The sequence below is a fragment of the Brassica rapa genome, chromosome A08 (assembly GCF_000309985.2).
Source record: "Brassica rapa cultivar Chiifu-401-42 chromosome A08, CAAS_Brap_v3.01, whole genome shotgun sequence".
Lineage (NCBI taxonomy): Eukaryota > Viridiplantae > Streptophyta > Magnoliopsida > Brassicales > Brassicaceae > Brassica > Brassica rapa.
Window position 1 is genome coordinate 13,526,925 of NC_024802.2, and position 15,125 is coordinate 13,542,049.

Here is a 15,125-nt window from a genome sequence, read left to right on the forward strand (position 1 = left end):
TTTGAGTATATCGTATGATCGATTCTTCTTGAACTAATGACCTAATGGCCATGTAATACATTTATATTGTAACAATATTTGCCAAAACCGTAAAAATCACACTCCACAAACATCAAAGAACAGTATGACAAAACACAAAACAAAAACATAAATAGAAACTGAAAACAAAAAAGGCTTCACGCTTTAAACAGAGCCATACTTAGATGTCCAAGCCAGCAGTAAACGTTACCCCAGTAGAAGGCAGCCAAAGATCTCCTTTAATGAACTGAGTAACGGTGAAATTGTTGGCCTGGTTCGAGTTGTTAAGCACGTGGAAACCAGGCCATTTGACTCGGCTGCTGAGTCCTGAGCCAGGCCCGTAGTTCAAGAACTCTCCATAGAAGAGCGTGCTCAAAGCAAAGTCTGCGTTCCACTCAAGCCACCCTTCGGGTCTCACAACGTTGCTCATGTTGTTCCTCATGAAAATTGTCCTTGAATATTCCTTCCATGGTCTCCCTAGATATGTGCGTGTCGTGTTTAGGTATGGGACTAAGTCTGCGTCTGCGGAGATGTTGCTGAACTGGATAGAGAATCCTGAATGTGAGCAAAAAGGTCCAAGTTACATTGTATAGTACATGCATTGATTGATTATGCACTTTAAGGCTTTAATTAATGAGAACAGTTGCTTTTGTGGTACATAGTTTTTTTGTTGACCAGAAACTATAGTCCTGTTCGTTTCTTTAACGAGCGTTAGAGAACAGCGGCCAAAGCAAGCGGCCAAAAATATAAAAGAATTTTATTAACGTTGTGACGGAACAAATGTAGGGAAGCTACAAGCTCTACTTTTTTTTTTTTTGAACAAACCATACTTCATTAAAATTAAAAGAACTCAACCAGAGCTTGTACTAAAAGTGTAAGTCTTAGAGGGGCCTATTGGAAATAAAATTTGTGTGGAGTTTAAAAATTTTAAGAGTTAATAGATTTTTAAAAGTTGAGTAGATTTGATGAATTCTTACCCAATGTATTGTATAAATTGTCATTGATTATTATAGATTTTCATATATACTTTTTTTTCCAAACTTATCTTTCTATTATTTTTTTTAAAACATTCTTTCATAAAATAGAACTATTTGAAAATTATATAAAAATTTTGGTTTTTTAATATTTTGACATTTTGTCTTGTTTGATTTTTGTTTTAAAGTTTTTAAGATCAACCTATGAATTTTCTCATGATTTTATTTTAATATCAAATAGTTATATTTCATGAAAGATTTTTTTTTTAAATTGTTATTTTTAATAATTTCTGTTATCTTTAGTTTTTTTTTTTACAATTATCTTTGACTTGACAATAAAAATGTAAAAAAAAATCTTGTTGTGTTTGTGTATTTGTGTTTTTGTATTTTTGGTACATAGATTTTGAAAATCCTATTACTATATGTGATATTTGTAAAGTTGAGTGTTATGAGTAAAACTAAAGAGAATTTATGTCATAATAACAAAAGAGTTTAATAGAATTACAAAGTCAATAAAAACTAAACTTTTTGAATAACATAAAATTTCCATAGAATTTAAAAGTCCACAAACCAATAACAAAATATTCTATAAGATTTTAAGAATTCATTAACCAATAACAATGAAATCTCTAGATGTTGGACATAAACCTCGCAAATTTGTTTATGGGAAAGTTGCAAAAAACTTTTATATTAAGTAGAATTTTCTTATATATTAGATATTATTTTCTAATATTTCGATGTGAAGCTTGAATTTTTCATTTATTCTAAAAATTAACGATATAACTATATTCGAAAGATTAAGAACTATTAACAGAGTTTCCAAGAAGAGTGGGTAAGAAGTGTACCTGAGGGTTGGTTAGGATCTTTACGGCCTTGTGCAGTGATGGTATTCTTTTGGTTAGGGAGTCCTCTCCTAGCCAAAATGTGACAGTTTTGAAACACAACGGTCCCATCCCCAAATATAAAATCTACCGTTCCAGTGATGGTGCACTCTCGGTAGAACTGACGCATGGTGTGCGTGTAAAGTGTATCTTGAAAACCTCTCATGGCACATCTGTAGAACACTGAGAGGTCAGAGTCCGACCTTAGGGCTACGGCTTGATGCTTCTCTGGCCCCGCTGTGTTCTGAAAGGTTATATCTCTTGCTAAGAATCCCTTTCCGCTTACAGCTAAAATATGTATCACAAGTTAGAAATAAAGAAAGATAAAACATATAAATATTAACGAGAATCATATAAAACGTAATAATTATACCGAATGTCGCGGACCGGAAAGTGGTCCAACCGTCAACGAAGTTGCGATTACCAGAAATAACGGTCACGTCAATGCCATCACCTAACATAACGAGGTTCCATTTCTTCTTCTTGATCTCAACGTTTTCCAAGTATAAACCCTTTTTAATGTATATGACGAAACGTTTCGAGCTGTACTCAGGAGCTGCCTTAATGGCGTCCATTATCTTTGTGAAGTTGCCTGTCCCGTCCAGTGCTACACTTACGTCGTAACTTACACCGTTTGTTTCAAGGAGTTTACGGTCTTTGGACCTGAGCCAGTCTGGGAAACGAGGGCTTTCGTCGTGGTCGGTGTTTGATCTGAGTCCCCGGCCTGGTGGAGCCTTTGGTCCTTTAGCAATAGGGCCAGGTTTCGAAATGGGTTTGGGTTTCTGATCGGCTTGAACAAGTGGTAACAGCTCCCTAAGCATAGAATATAGTTGATCGAGACTGCCTGAAATGAACCGGGAGTAGAATTAAAAACAGTCTTGGGCATATATAAAAAAAACTTAAAACTTCTATAAATTAATAATATTGAAACTATGATATTTTATTAATTTATAGAATTATTAATTTATAAAAAAATTATTTATGATGTTTATTAATTTATCGAGTATTAGCTTATAGAGTTTTACTGTATATAACTGAACCCAATTATCCAAACTTAACAAGAATTTTATCTACCTGAAAAAAATCAAATATCATAATTAGTAGACATATTGTATAACAAACCTAGTTTTATATTATACTTAGAGGCAACTCGGATGCAATTTTATGAAATAAAATCTTATGTTTGTTTTCTAAGAAAAAATCTCATAATATTCACCAGTTAAAATTAAAAAAAAAAAACAAAAAGGAATTTCATTTTATTTATAATCATGAATAAAAAACATTTTGTTTAAAAAATCATTCCACATTAGAAAAAGTAGTGGAATAGATGGAATGTTAATCTCACTCCATTCGATTCTATTAATAGTTGTGTCTTTGGTCTCATCTATTTTTTTAATTAATTACTAGTTATAACCTCAAATTACACCGTTTCAATTACAATTAAAGAGTTTTTTTTTGCTTAACAGAAAATTATATAGTTACTATTTGTTATCCAAAACCGAAACAAACATAATAACAAAGAAAGTTTGATACTCTGAATCGAATGTGATTGTTAAGAAATTGCCATATCATTATATTAAGTTTACTACATCTGTTCCCGTAATTAAGATTTTCTAGAGATTTCACGCTTATTAAGAATATAATAAACATTTACAGTTTAATTTAATTTATTATTTATTTTTATATATTTTCCAATTAATCTCTACCAATTAAATCTAATCAATTTAAATATTTGTAATTAATGTTTTTCAAAAGTATACAAAAGTACTTTAAAAATATAGAAAATTTATCTTTGTGAAACAAGAAGAAAATCTAGAAAATCTTACTTCGAGAAACGGAGAGAGTACTTTTTAGTGACACACGCAAATAATCCCTTATATATTAATTGAGGAACATTTGAAAAGATGTAACCTCAATTTTGTATTAATTAAAAGAGGCCCCAATGCATAGGTGGCAATCAATTAGGTAGTCAATTACATTCAATTGAAAAATAAGTAGGTCCACATTCGATTTTTATATGTTGTTAGATACATAAGTTGGTCAAACTATATGATATAACGATATGATATGCTATTTTCTTTCCTTAAATAAAACCTACGGAATTACCATAAATGACTAATAAATATATGACAATTAATGATTTTAATAATAAAGATTTGATAACAATTTATATCTCCTCCATCATTTTTTGTTTAATTTTATATTATTAAAATAAATTAAACAATCAAATTAGCTATAAAAGTAAAATTTAGATTTTTTCGTATATGTTATATTTTGAATTTTTAAAAACGACAATAAATGACTAAAACTATTAAAATTATTATGTTAAAAATTAATGATCAATGGTTTAACATTTTTATTATAAGAAGATACACATGATTTTAAAACCATATGAGTAAAAAATATCATTTAATAATAAAATATATATATATATATAGATTAAACACTATATACCATAAGATTACATAAATATTTTAATATTAAAACTTTCAATGAATTTTCAAAAACATTTATAAATTATAAACTTATTAAAGATTTCAGATTAAAAATTTTGTTATCGATGATTTAAATATTTTGTTATAAAACGATATGAATGATCATAGAACCGTATGATTATAAATTCTTATATAATAAATAACTATACAAAATATACTATTCTTAGAAAAATAGGTTGTTTCATCTTAATTTATATTACACTTTTTATTAAACTAACTATCGAATTGATAAATAACGTACCAAAAAATGTTTTGCTCTTTCCTTAAATAAAAGCTACGCAAAAAATTCAAAAAATTTATATGAACCCCCCTACGAAAATAGTGAGTTTTCATTATATGTGAAAATTAATTATTATAAATAATAAATATTTGATAACAATTTTTGTATCTTAGTTCTTTTTTTTAATTTTATATTATTAAAAGATATTAAAAATCACATTAAATATATAAAAAAACCATTTATATTTTTCCTTATATGTTATATTTTGAATTTTTCAAAACGTCTATAAATTATTAGAAATTTGAAGATCCCACTCTGAAAATTTTGTGATCAATAGATTTTTTTTTTGTCATAATAAGTTACAAATGGTCATAAAATTGTATTAATATGAACTTTTATTTAATATTATAGGAAGATACACATGATTTTAAAACCATATGAGTAAAAAATATCATTTAATAATAAAACATATATATATATTAAAATATATACCATAAGATTACATAAATATTTTAATATTAAAACTTTCAATGAATTTTCAAAAACATTTATAAATTATAAACTTATTAAAGATTTCACATTGAAAATTTTGTTATAGATGATTTAAATATTCAGTTATAAAATGATATGAATGATCATAGAACTGTATGATTATAAATTCTCATTTAATAAATTACTATATAAAATATACTATTTTAAAAAAAATAGGTTGGTCCATCTTAACTTACATTATATTTCTTATAAACTAACTATTGAATTGATAAATAATCTACCAAATTTTTTTTTTTTGCACTTTCCTTAATTAGAAGCTACGAAATTACCTAATATGATTAACGTATATATGAAAATTAATTATTATGAATAAGAAATATTTGATAACAATTTTGGTATCTTAGTTCTTTTTTTTTTAATTTTATATTATTGAAAGATATTAAAAAATCACATTAAATATTTAATAAAAACATTTATATTATTTCTTATATGTTATATTTTGAATTTTTCAAGACGTCTATATATTATTAGAAATTTGAAGATTCTGACTCTGAAAATTTTGTGATCAATAGATTATTTTTTGTTATAATAAGTTACAAATGATCATAAAATATAACGCATATGAATTTTTATTTAATAAATATTCAAACTAAACAATATATATATATATATATATATATATAAACTAATGATTTAAAGCAACAAGATTGGCTGATCAATTTAGTCGTCGAGTTGAAATCTTTGAAAAGTATGTGAAAGACTAAAGTCAAAGTAAATATGGATTTAGAATAATAGTTATATTTTACTAACCGAAATACCGAAATACCGAAAAAACCGAACCGAACCGAAACCAATCCGATATCCAGATTGAACATCCCTAATCCAAATGATGCGAAACTATTGTTTCATTCTCCAAAATATAATAAAAATAATAACTTAATCCCGCGCAAGGCGCGGGTCTTATCCTAGTAGTATACATAAAAGAAAAACATAATAATTACCAGCGATAAGAGTTTTGACGAGACCAGATGTACCGTCCAAGCCTTCCTTGCAAGTGTCTTGGTTGGAGAGAGCAGCACTCAACCATGTCTGTGTGTCCGATCTCACGTTCCCTGTTCCGTTGCCCTTACCTGTTGGCCCCACTCAAAGCTCATTAATTACTACTATTTATTCTTATTTTTCCACACTATCATTTTCATTCACACTTATATTTATTGTGCCATTTTAAAGATGTTGAATCCACGTTCTCTGTCCCTACTACGCACATGCCATTTACTAGATTGTATAGAAGTTATGTCTTGAGTCTCTTGACGTAAAGATGTGTGATGGAAACTTCTAAAATTTTATTGACTAACAGATTCAATCGAATAATATTTTCTTCCAAGAATGTTTTGTGCTAGCTGTGTTTGCTAAAAACTCAGAAGGTTATCTCAATTTTGTTCTTTTTTTTATTCGTGTGGTTTTGTTATAATAAGACAAATTTAAATTATCAAATTATAATATAGGGACTAAATGCTTTCTATTACAACTGAAGGGAGGAAGTTTCATTTGTTACTGATCTTCTGAAGACGAAAGAGCAGAAATGCATTTGTTTTTAAAGCTCTTTGTTTAAGCTGAATCAACAAAACCAAATAAGAAAACGGGGGATATGCGTGTAGAGATTAATATTCTTTGTTGCAATGCAAAGTTTGTATAGTTGAATAATACTAGTACTAGGGTGGTGGTCAAAGAACCACCAAATAACCGTATTGCAATCAATTACGTGCCGGATTTCAAATTTAATGCAGCAAGTGCGAAACTAATTTTCATTTTTTTTAGAAAAAACTTTCTCAATTCGGCCCTTTTCAATTAAATATGTGAATAAAATGACTTACTATATTACCATTTGGTGAACCAAAAAAAAAACCATATTACCATTTAGTAACACCATGGATGATCATATTCTATTGGAGACTTGGAGTCGTGGAGAATCTTACTAGATAAAGTCCACTTCTGAAGCAGTCTAGTTGTACATGTGTGTTGTTTCACAAGAATACTTAATTATTGCTGTTTTATTATAATCAAAAAGACTAAAATTCTATGACGGTCGTATACGTCAGATTAACATCAGCTATGTCCCTCTCCTTTGCCTAGCTTGTGTAATGGTGTGAAAATATTGTTAATTACGTAATTTGGGCGTCGTTACTTGTCTATTAATGGATATAGTCTTTAGATGCCTACGAATAATGTTCTAAACTTTCAAAAACTCTGATTGATATGTATATACAATAATCGTGAAAAAGAATAAAACTACTATATAGTACTAAATTGGTCAATTTCACTACCTTTGGATCATTTTAATCGATATAAACAACCGATTTCAAAAATCCTTTCTAATCGGTTAATTGCTAAAACCAACTAGTTCAGGTAATTAAAAAAGAAAAGAAAAGTTCAGGTAATCTTTCTAAAGCATAGCAAGCAGCTATAAGCCAATAACAAAGGTCATGCTAGATCCATTTTTCTTCTAAAGTGGCAACAATCGTATCTATTATCCATTTCTTCTTAAAAAAAATTGTCGGTTTGATCCAATTTGTATATTATGTTTTGGGTTTATAGACAATAGTTTGTATTTTCCATCAATTAAAAAAGAACTTGTGCATTTAAAGTTTATAACACTGTAAGGCGGTGCTAAAACTAGATAATAGATATATGCGGTTAACTAGGGTTTAAAGGTACGTACCATGTGGATTCTCAGAAGCAGAGGCAGACCAACTCAGCTCATCTGAAGAAACATCGAGCAGATCTAGACAATCCGAAACCGCATTTTGGAGTCGACGATCCCCACTGAAATCCGCAAACTGAGCCAAAATCGAACTCATTTGTCTTATTACTTCCACGATCGTGTTAATGGAGCTCACAAACTCACTTGCTGGAACTTTCAAGTAATCGTATGGCATACTCTCTTCTGATGACACACACAAACACAACATCGAGAAGATCAAGAAACCCTTCCACCATGACATTTTTCTCTTTTTTTTGTTGTTGTTGTTAAACAATGCTTTAACTTATAACAATAATGAATAAAATGATTAAATGAAAGAAAGGATTGGGTGGTTTTGATCACATTGAAGCTCTTCTGAGTTAGTGGAACCTATAAAAGAAGGAACGCATTAAATTGCACCTACCTGTCTGTCTACTTCGAAACAGTTAAGTCTACGTAAATCTTTATTTAGGACTTAACTCCATTATCCCAACAAACATAACTCTTTCTTTCATCGTTGATATTTCTTTTATTTTCAATTGTATTTATGAGATCTCTTAATTATAGCTCAACCGTCCCACACATCCATTATGTTCTCAGACTCGGTCGTATAGTAGAATGCAGCCATTTACACCGCCTTATAAAAATCATTGACTCCATCCGTTATATCTGAGTTACTAGGTAATAATCCCCTGTGCGCAGAATGAGATAGTTCGGTAGATTAAATATTGGAGTATATTATACTAAGGGATTAGTGTAAGAATCTTAAATTTGTAATTCAATACAGTTTCGGTTCAGTTTTTTCGTTTTCGGTTAATACAAATTAACGACCATATCAAAATCATATATAATTTCTTTTGGTTTATATGTATATATTATCAGTTTTAGTTTATAAGAAATTAGTGTAATCTAATTTATACTATTTTAATAAATCAAGATATACAAATTATAACATACATTACAAAAATAACAAACACATGAAATTAATGATGATGTAGTAAAATAGTATTCTACAACCTTTTTTACTTTTAGAAGCTTCTTAATTTCGATGATAATGTTTCATCAAGCTCTTTCGCGCTGTGAATATTTTGATCATGTTTCATCGAATTCATGTTTAAGCTTCTTTCGATGATGATGTTTCATCGAGTCCATGTAGTTGATAATAAACATCTTATAGTTTCAGGCGCAAGATAATGACACATTAGATGAATAGTTGGAAACTGTAATAAATGTTTTTGCATAAAATGTGAAACCATTTTGATTTGAGAAGCTTTCTGCAAGAAACACATCAACAATCTAATCTTTAAATGATTGTGATGCTCACACGTCACAATGTTAAAATATTACTATGTAAAAAATATATATTACAAATGCTTCTCTTTTAATATATAAAAGATGTTTTTTACAAATTTATACATACTAGTACTATATATATTAGTCATTTAAACAATGAACATATTACTCATCCAATTCATTGTGTAGGTTAAACAGAATTTTTTTTATTGTATTGAGAAAGTAAAACATCAATAATTAAATGAAACAAAAGCTTTTAGTTTATATCATTTAATTATTGATGTTTTACTTTCTCAATACAATAAAAAAAATTCTGTTTAACCTACACAATGAATTGAATGAGTAATATGTTCATTGTAAATGTAGTCATTTATATGATTATAATATTGACTTGGGATTGTTGTCCCATACATATGAATAAAATCACAAAACACTAATCTGAGTCTTGAAAAGTTAATCTAAAGATCAATAGAGTTGCAACATATAAATATATACTACTATACTATAAAGTTTGTTTTACAGAAATAATAAATTAAACATTTGTATAAAATTTGGCGCTTAAATCAAATGTTTAATGAGCTTAAAAGCCCATCGCCGACTCTAGCTAGCATGGTACTACCACTCTATCATTGCCAAAGTTGATTATTCCACAATATTTCGATGCATGTTGATCTTCTCTTGTATCATTTATTCCATAAGAAGAAAACACTTTGTGCTTATTATTGCTGAATGTATTATTACGTACACGAATACGATAAATAAGTGCTATCTGAGTTTATAATTTCATGGAGAGTACACATGTTGTATATGAGTGGCCTAGCTAGATGCAGTGGCTAGATGGATATGGTAAGGATAGACTACACAATGGAAGGAAGAGGAAGAATAGTGAACTGAAGATATAAAAGGAAGGAGTCAGTCAAAGAGATATTAGTCTCACGTTGACATTGCCACGAAATACTCATTGGGCCATCAAGAAAAACAAGCCCAGTTTCAATGTGGGTTGCTTTGCTCTCCGTTCAAAAAGACCTTTAGTAAATTATCGTAACAACGACACCGTTTCGAGACCTCCCTAGTTCTGACCAAAATAACGGGGATGCAAAGAGAAAAGAACCAAAGACTCGAAACTAACTCGAGCTCTGCTCTTTTGTCTTTCCCTTTCCTATTCTAATTTTGGATGCTGAGGATTGTACGATGGAGGAAGGTGAATTGAAGCGCGTATGGTCATCTACCGATGCTGAGGATGATGATACGTACCACAAGCGTCCCAAACTGTACTCAAGCTCCCTTTTTTACTACCTTGATCACTCTTTATCTTTTTGATACAAACTGTTCGAAATGGCCTTTTTTTTTTTTTTTTTTAATTGCAGTGAGTGCCCAGCGTCTGCTTCTTCTGATTCGTCGTCCATGGAGGAGAGAACCGTTGCATCTTCTTCTCGGACACATACTACTGATATGTTCTGCCAGAATTTCATCTTGAATCATGGTCGGAAAGATGATGATTCTCAAGTTCATTTTGATTTGACTGCTGACCTCTTACATGTGGTACACACACACTCACTCTTGCATTCTTTCTTTCTTTTTAGTTTTTTTTTGTAATTTCTTTTTTCTTTTTTTACTTTCAGGTGTTCTCGTTCTTGAAACACGTCGACCTCTGTCGCTCTGCTATGGTATGTCGTCAGTGGAGAGTTGCCAGTGCTCATGAGGATTTTTGGAGGGTCTTGGAATTTTAAAATATGAGTATTTCTATCGACCAATGTGAGTTTCTTCTTTCATTCATAATATCTTAAATCTGAAAGAAACAACTCTGAGAATTGATATTGAGTCTTGGACTATTATACATTTTTTAGGGAATACAATAAACTTGTAAGTTGTAACATTGGATACATTCATTTTGCAACCTTTAGTGGCCGCCTCTTTCTTTATACAAAGGCGCTATGTTACTCAAACTTACATAATCTTTGGTTTCTTGCTTTTGTGTGGCAGTTGAAAACATGTGTCATCGCTATCCCAATGCCACTAGCGTGAATGTTTATGGCGTTCCTGCTGTTAACGCCCTGGCTATGAAAGCAGCTACCACTTTGAGGTATCTCTGTCTTGAATTTAATATGATTTCATAGATTAAGCTATAGCTAGTAGATCATATCCATCGTTTGGTTTGGTTTGTTTCAGGAATCTGGAGACCTTAACTATTGGAAACGGTCATATCAGTGAAAACTTTTTCCAGATATTGGGGGAGTGTAACAGCTTGAGGAGTGTGACCATAAGTGACGCTGTTTTGGGAAGTGGTGGTCCTCAGGAAATACACCTGAGTCATGATCGCCTACATAAACTTAAAATTAGACAATGCAGCGCTCTGCGTTTGTCTATCAGGTGTGAAGTTGATTTTTTCCATTTGATTCTCTTATTCCTTTATGTGTATTTCATTCATTCTTTTCCTATCATATTAGGTGTCCGCAGCTCCGGTCTTTATCATTAAAAAGAAGCAACATGGTACTGGCGATGCTTCACTGTCCACTCCTCCAACATCTTGACATAGCCTCGTGCCATAAGCTCCAAGATGCTGATATCCGTTCAGCTGTCACTTCGTGTCCTCAACTAGAGTCGCTCGATGTTTCTAACTCTTCCCGTCTCAGTAATGAAACTTTGCGTGAAATAGCCCAGGCTTGTGCTGCTCTCCATATTCTTAATGCTTCATACTGCTCCAATATATCTTTTGAGGTTGGTGTCATGTGATCTGCTATCTGTTGTCTCATACTTGTTCTCTGACTTGTGTGACCTTTTCTTCTTTGAAGTCAGTACATCTCCCCATGTTGACGGTTCTCAAGCTTCGTAGCTGTGAGCGTATAACATCCGCGTCTATGACTTGGATTGCTAACAGTCCTGCGCTGGAGGTCTGTCTGTTTTTTTTCCATACACTGTTCTATAACCTTTAACTAAAGACCACTGTTTCCAGTTAAGTTAATCACAGATCATCTATTGCAGGTTTTGGAGCTTGATAATTGCAACATGTTGACATCTCTCGCGTTGCATCTCTCCTGCTTGCAAAGTTTAATCCTACTAAATTGCCGCAAGTATAGCCTTCATCTTTTGTTTTTTTCTGTGAAAATTAAAGGCAAAGTTTTGCTATCATTTCACAAGTGTCCTCTCTTTTGGCTGCGTTTTAACAGATTCGTAGAGCTGAACTTGCAAAGCACCATGCTTTCATCAATCACTATTGCAAACTGTCCAGCTCTTCGCCGAGTCACAATCACTTCCAACGCCCTACGAGTATGATTTGTTAATACAGTTCTACTTGTTGGAAGTTTTGGTCTGTTTAACCTGTTCACATTTCTTCATTTTTGTTGCAGAGGTTAGGTCTCAAGAAACAGGAGAATTTGACAACATTAGTTCTGAACTGCCAGTCCTTGCAAGAAGTGGATCTCTCTGGTTGTAAATCACTGTCCAACACTGTATGTGAATCATTTAGTGATGTTGGTGGATGCCCATTGCTGAAGTCATTGATTCTTGACAACTGTGAGGTGTGACACGGTTTCTTCTTGTGCTTTTGGCTGCAGCTAACTGCTACATATGATAACATAGTGAAATATATATAGTTAACTAAGACAATAGGTGATATCTTTGATTCTAAACCTTGTACCATCTTTCAGAGCTTAACAGAAGTGAGATTCTGCAACTCATCGTTATCTAGTCTGTCCCTTGTTGGCTGTCGTGCTGTTACTTCTCTTGCGTTGAAGTGCCCTCGCATAGAGGAGATCTGTTTGGACGGATGTGATAATCTTGAAACTGCATTCTTCAAGCCTGTGAGTGATTCTTCTCTCAGATCACAAAACTGACTTTTCTTAACTGATGGATTTCTTGCTTGACCGGTCTGGTCATGACCAGGTTGCGCTCCGGTCTCTAAATCTAGAAATATGCCCAAAACTGAGTGTGCTCAGCATAGAAGCGCCTTACATGGTGTCCCTTGACTTGAAATGTTTCGGTGGACTGTCTGAAGCATCCATCATTTGTCCTTTATTAACATCCTTAGATGCGTCTTTCTGCGGGTAATCATTTATTTTTTTGTTATATTTCATTTTCACGACTTATCTTATGGTGCTACTAATCAACTTCCCTCCATTACCTTTTCTAGTCAACTGAGGGATGACTGTCTGCCTGCAATCACTGCTTCTTGTCCACTAATCGAGTCACTGGTGCTAATGTCGTGCTCTTCTATTGGCTCTGTTGGCTTTTCTTCCTTGAAAGGCCTCCAAAATTTGTCTGTTCTTGATTTGTCGTATACTTGCTTGATGAATCTGGAGCCCATCTTCAAGTCATGTATTCAACTGAAGGTAGATAAGTCATAAGACCTTATGACCTGTACAATTTTTTTCTTTCTGTCTGCAGTAGAGCATATATACTTATTATTCATTTCATGAGAACTTCTTGCATATTTTATTGTTTAGGTACTCAAACTACAGGCCTGCAAAGATCTTACTGACTCATCATTGGAGCCTCTATACAAAGAAGGTGCATTACCCGCACTTGAAGAGTTGGACCTGTCTTATGGAACTCTCTGTCGGACTGTGATAGCTGATCTACTTGCCTGCTGCACACACTTGACCCATTTGAGCTTGAACGGCTGTGTTAACATGCATGACCTTGAACATGATTGGGGTTCTGGTGAGAGTAATCAAGAACCAGCTGAAACAAGTACCAACCGGTTGCTACAAAACCTCAGCTGTGTGGGATGCCCCAATATCAGAAAAGTATTGATACCGCCTGCAGCTCGGTTTAATCATTTATCATCACTGAACCTTTCGCTATGTGTCAATTTAAAGGAGGTTGATCTCGCTTGTTCCAACCTCGTCTTACTTAATCTAAGGTATGAGAGGATTTACTAGTTGTAATATGACTTTATTTCTTTAGTTCTCATAAAAAAAGATTGGTGTTATTCAATTTGCTAATTAAATTTAAATTCAAAATTGAATTGTTTTAGCAACTGTTGCTCTCTGGAAGTACTGAAGCTTGGCTGTCCAAGATTGTCTACTCTCTTTCTTCAGGTAATGTTTTTCCCCCATGATTGGCTCTGTTTATATCTTAATTGTTTTGGTTAGCTAGTTAAATAAGCTGAGTTACATGGGTTCACGTAAGTTAAAGATATATATCTGTAGTTGTAGTACTTGTTCAGATGTTATCACTGAAACACTCTTTGTGACTTTGTCTTTGGTAGTCTTGTAAAATGGATGAAGCAGAAGTTGAAGCAGCTATATCAGGATGCGGCTCATTAGAGACACTGGATCTCCGTTTATGTTCAAAGGTATGAAGTAGGGTGTGTTTACTTTGATAGTTTGATATAAAGATTAGCAAATAAGAGACTTCAACTTTTGAAAACTATGTCCTGGTTATTAACAGATATCCTCGGTGAGCATGGTGAGGCTCCAAACAGTGTGCCCTAGTTTGAAGCGCGTCTTTAGCAGTCCTAATCTTTTGCAAGACCAGGGTTTTGCATCGAATGTTTTCTTATATACAACTCTCTCTAAATTATACTAAATGCTATATGATGTGTTGTGTGTGTGGTGTTTGAGATGTAACTAATGGGTCCAAGTCTCGAGTTTCAGTAGTGCTTATAGGCCTTGTATTGTGGCTTTTCTTAGGCTGCTTTTGTGATGACACAAACTTTTGTGTGTTTTTGCTTGATTAGGCCATTTTCAATCCAACGGTAAGACTTTATTTTATGTAATTTTTATACAAGAGTTTGTCTAATCCAACGCTAAAGGATTCATTACTCATGGAATAAGGCACCAATTCCTTCTGATCTCCTTTTCTTACTTACAACCCCTGTGGACTTCTGAGTATGCGTTTTACAGTTAACTATTGTCAAACGACACGTTTCTAAAACGTCCTACCTTACCAAACGAATGGGGAAGCAAGAAGAACCAAAGACTCGGAAAGAGCTCTGCAGTTTTGTCTTTCCCTTTACAATTTTGGCGGATTATTTTCCTCTTCGGGATCTGATCAACGACCACTTTGATT

General features: G+C 32.4%; 2 protein-coding genes across 3 annotated transcripts; one reads left to right on the forward strand and one right to left on the reverse strand.

The window, feature by feature from the left end:
* Nucleotides 1–110: 110 nt before the first annotated feature.
* LOC103834493 (probable pectinesterase/pectinesterase inhibitor 44) lies at nt 111–8,197 on the reverse strand. Its single transcript, XM_009110563.3, has 5 exons — nt 7,800–8,197; nt 6,082–6,210; nt 2,247–2,717; nt 1,838–2,161; nt 111–573 (listed from the first exon to the last, which is right to left on the reverse strand). Exons 1-5 carry the CDS (start codon nt 8,080–8,082, stop codon nt 200–202), a joined length of 1,581 nt encoding a protein of 526 aa, XP_009108811.1. The 5' UTR covers nt 8,083–8,197; the 3' UTR covers nt 111–199.
* A 1,302-nt stretch (nt 8,198–9,499) lies between these two features.
* On the forward strand, nt 9,500–14,877 carry LOC103834495 (F-box/LRR-repeat protein 15). 2 transcript variants are annotated; one of them, XM_018653989.2, is made up of 17 exons: nt 9,501–10,384; nt 10,481–10,655; nt 10,736–10,868; nt 11,097–11,196; nt 11,283–11,483; nt 11,561–11,831; nt 11,906–12,004; nt 12,096–12,184; nt 12,281–12,380; nt 12,461–12,631; nt 12,761–12,913; nt 12,996–13,156; nt 13,243–13,441; nt 13,556–13,974; nt 14,089–14,152; nt 14,323–14,409; nt 14,505–14,877. In XM_018653989.2, exons 3-17 carry the CDS (start codon nt 10,847–10,849, stop codon nt 14,640–14,642), a joined length of 2,274 nt encoding a protein of 757 aa, XP_018509505.1. In that variant the 5' UTR covers nt 9,501–10,384; nt 10,481–10,655; nt 10,736–10,846; the 3' UTR covers nt 14,643–14,877. The 2 variants fall into 2 exon arrangements, with proteins under 2 accessions (XP_033133553.1, XP_018509505.1); XM_033277662.1 differs by having other exon boundaries at nt 9,500–10,384; nt 10,481–10,868.
* The last annotated feature ends 248 nt before the right edge of the window (nt 14,878–15,125 follow it).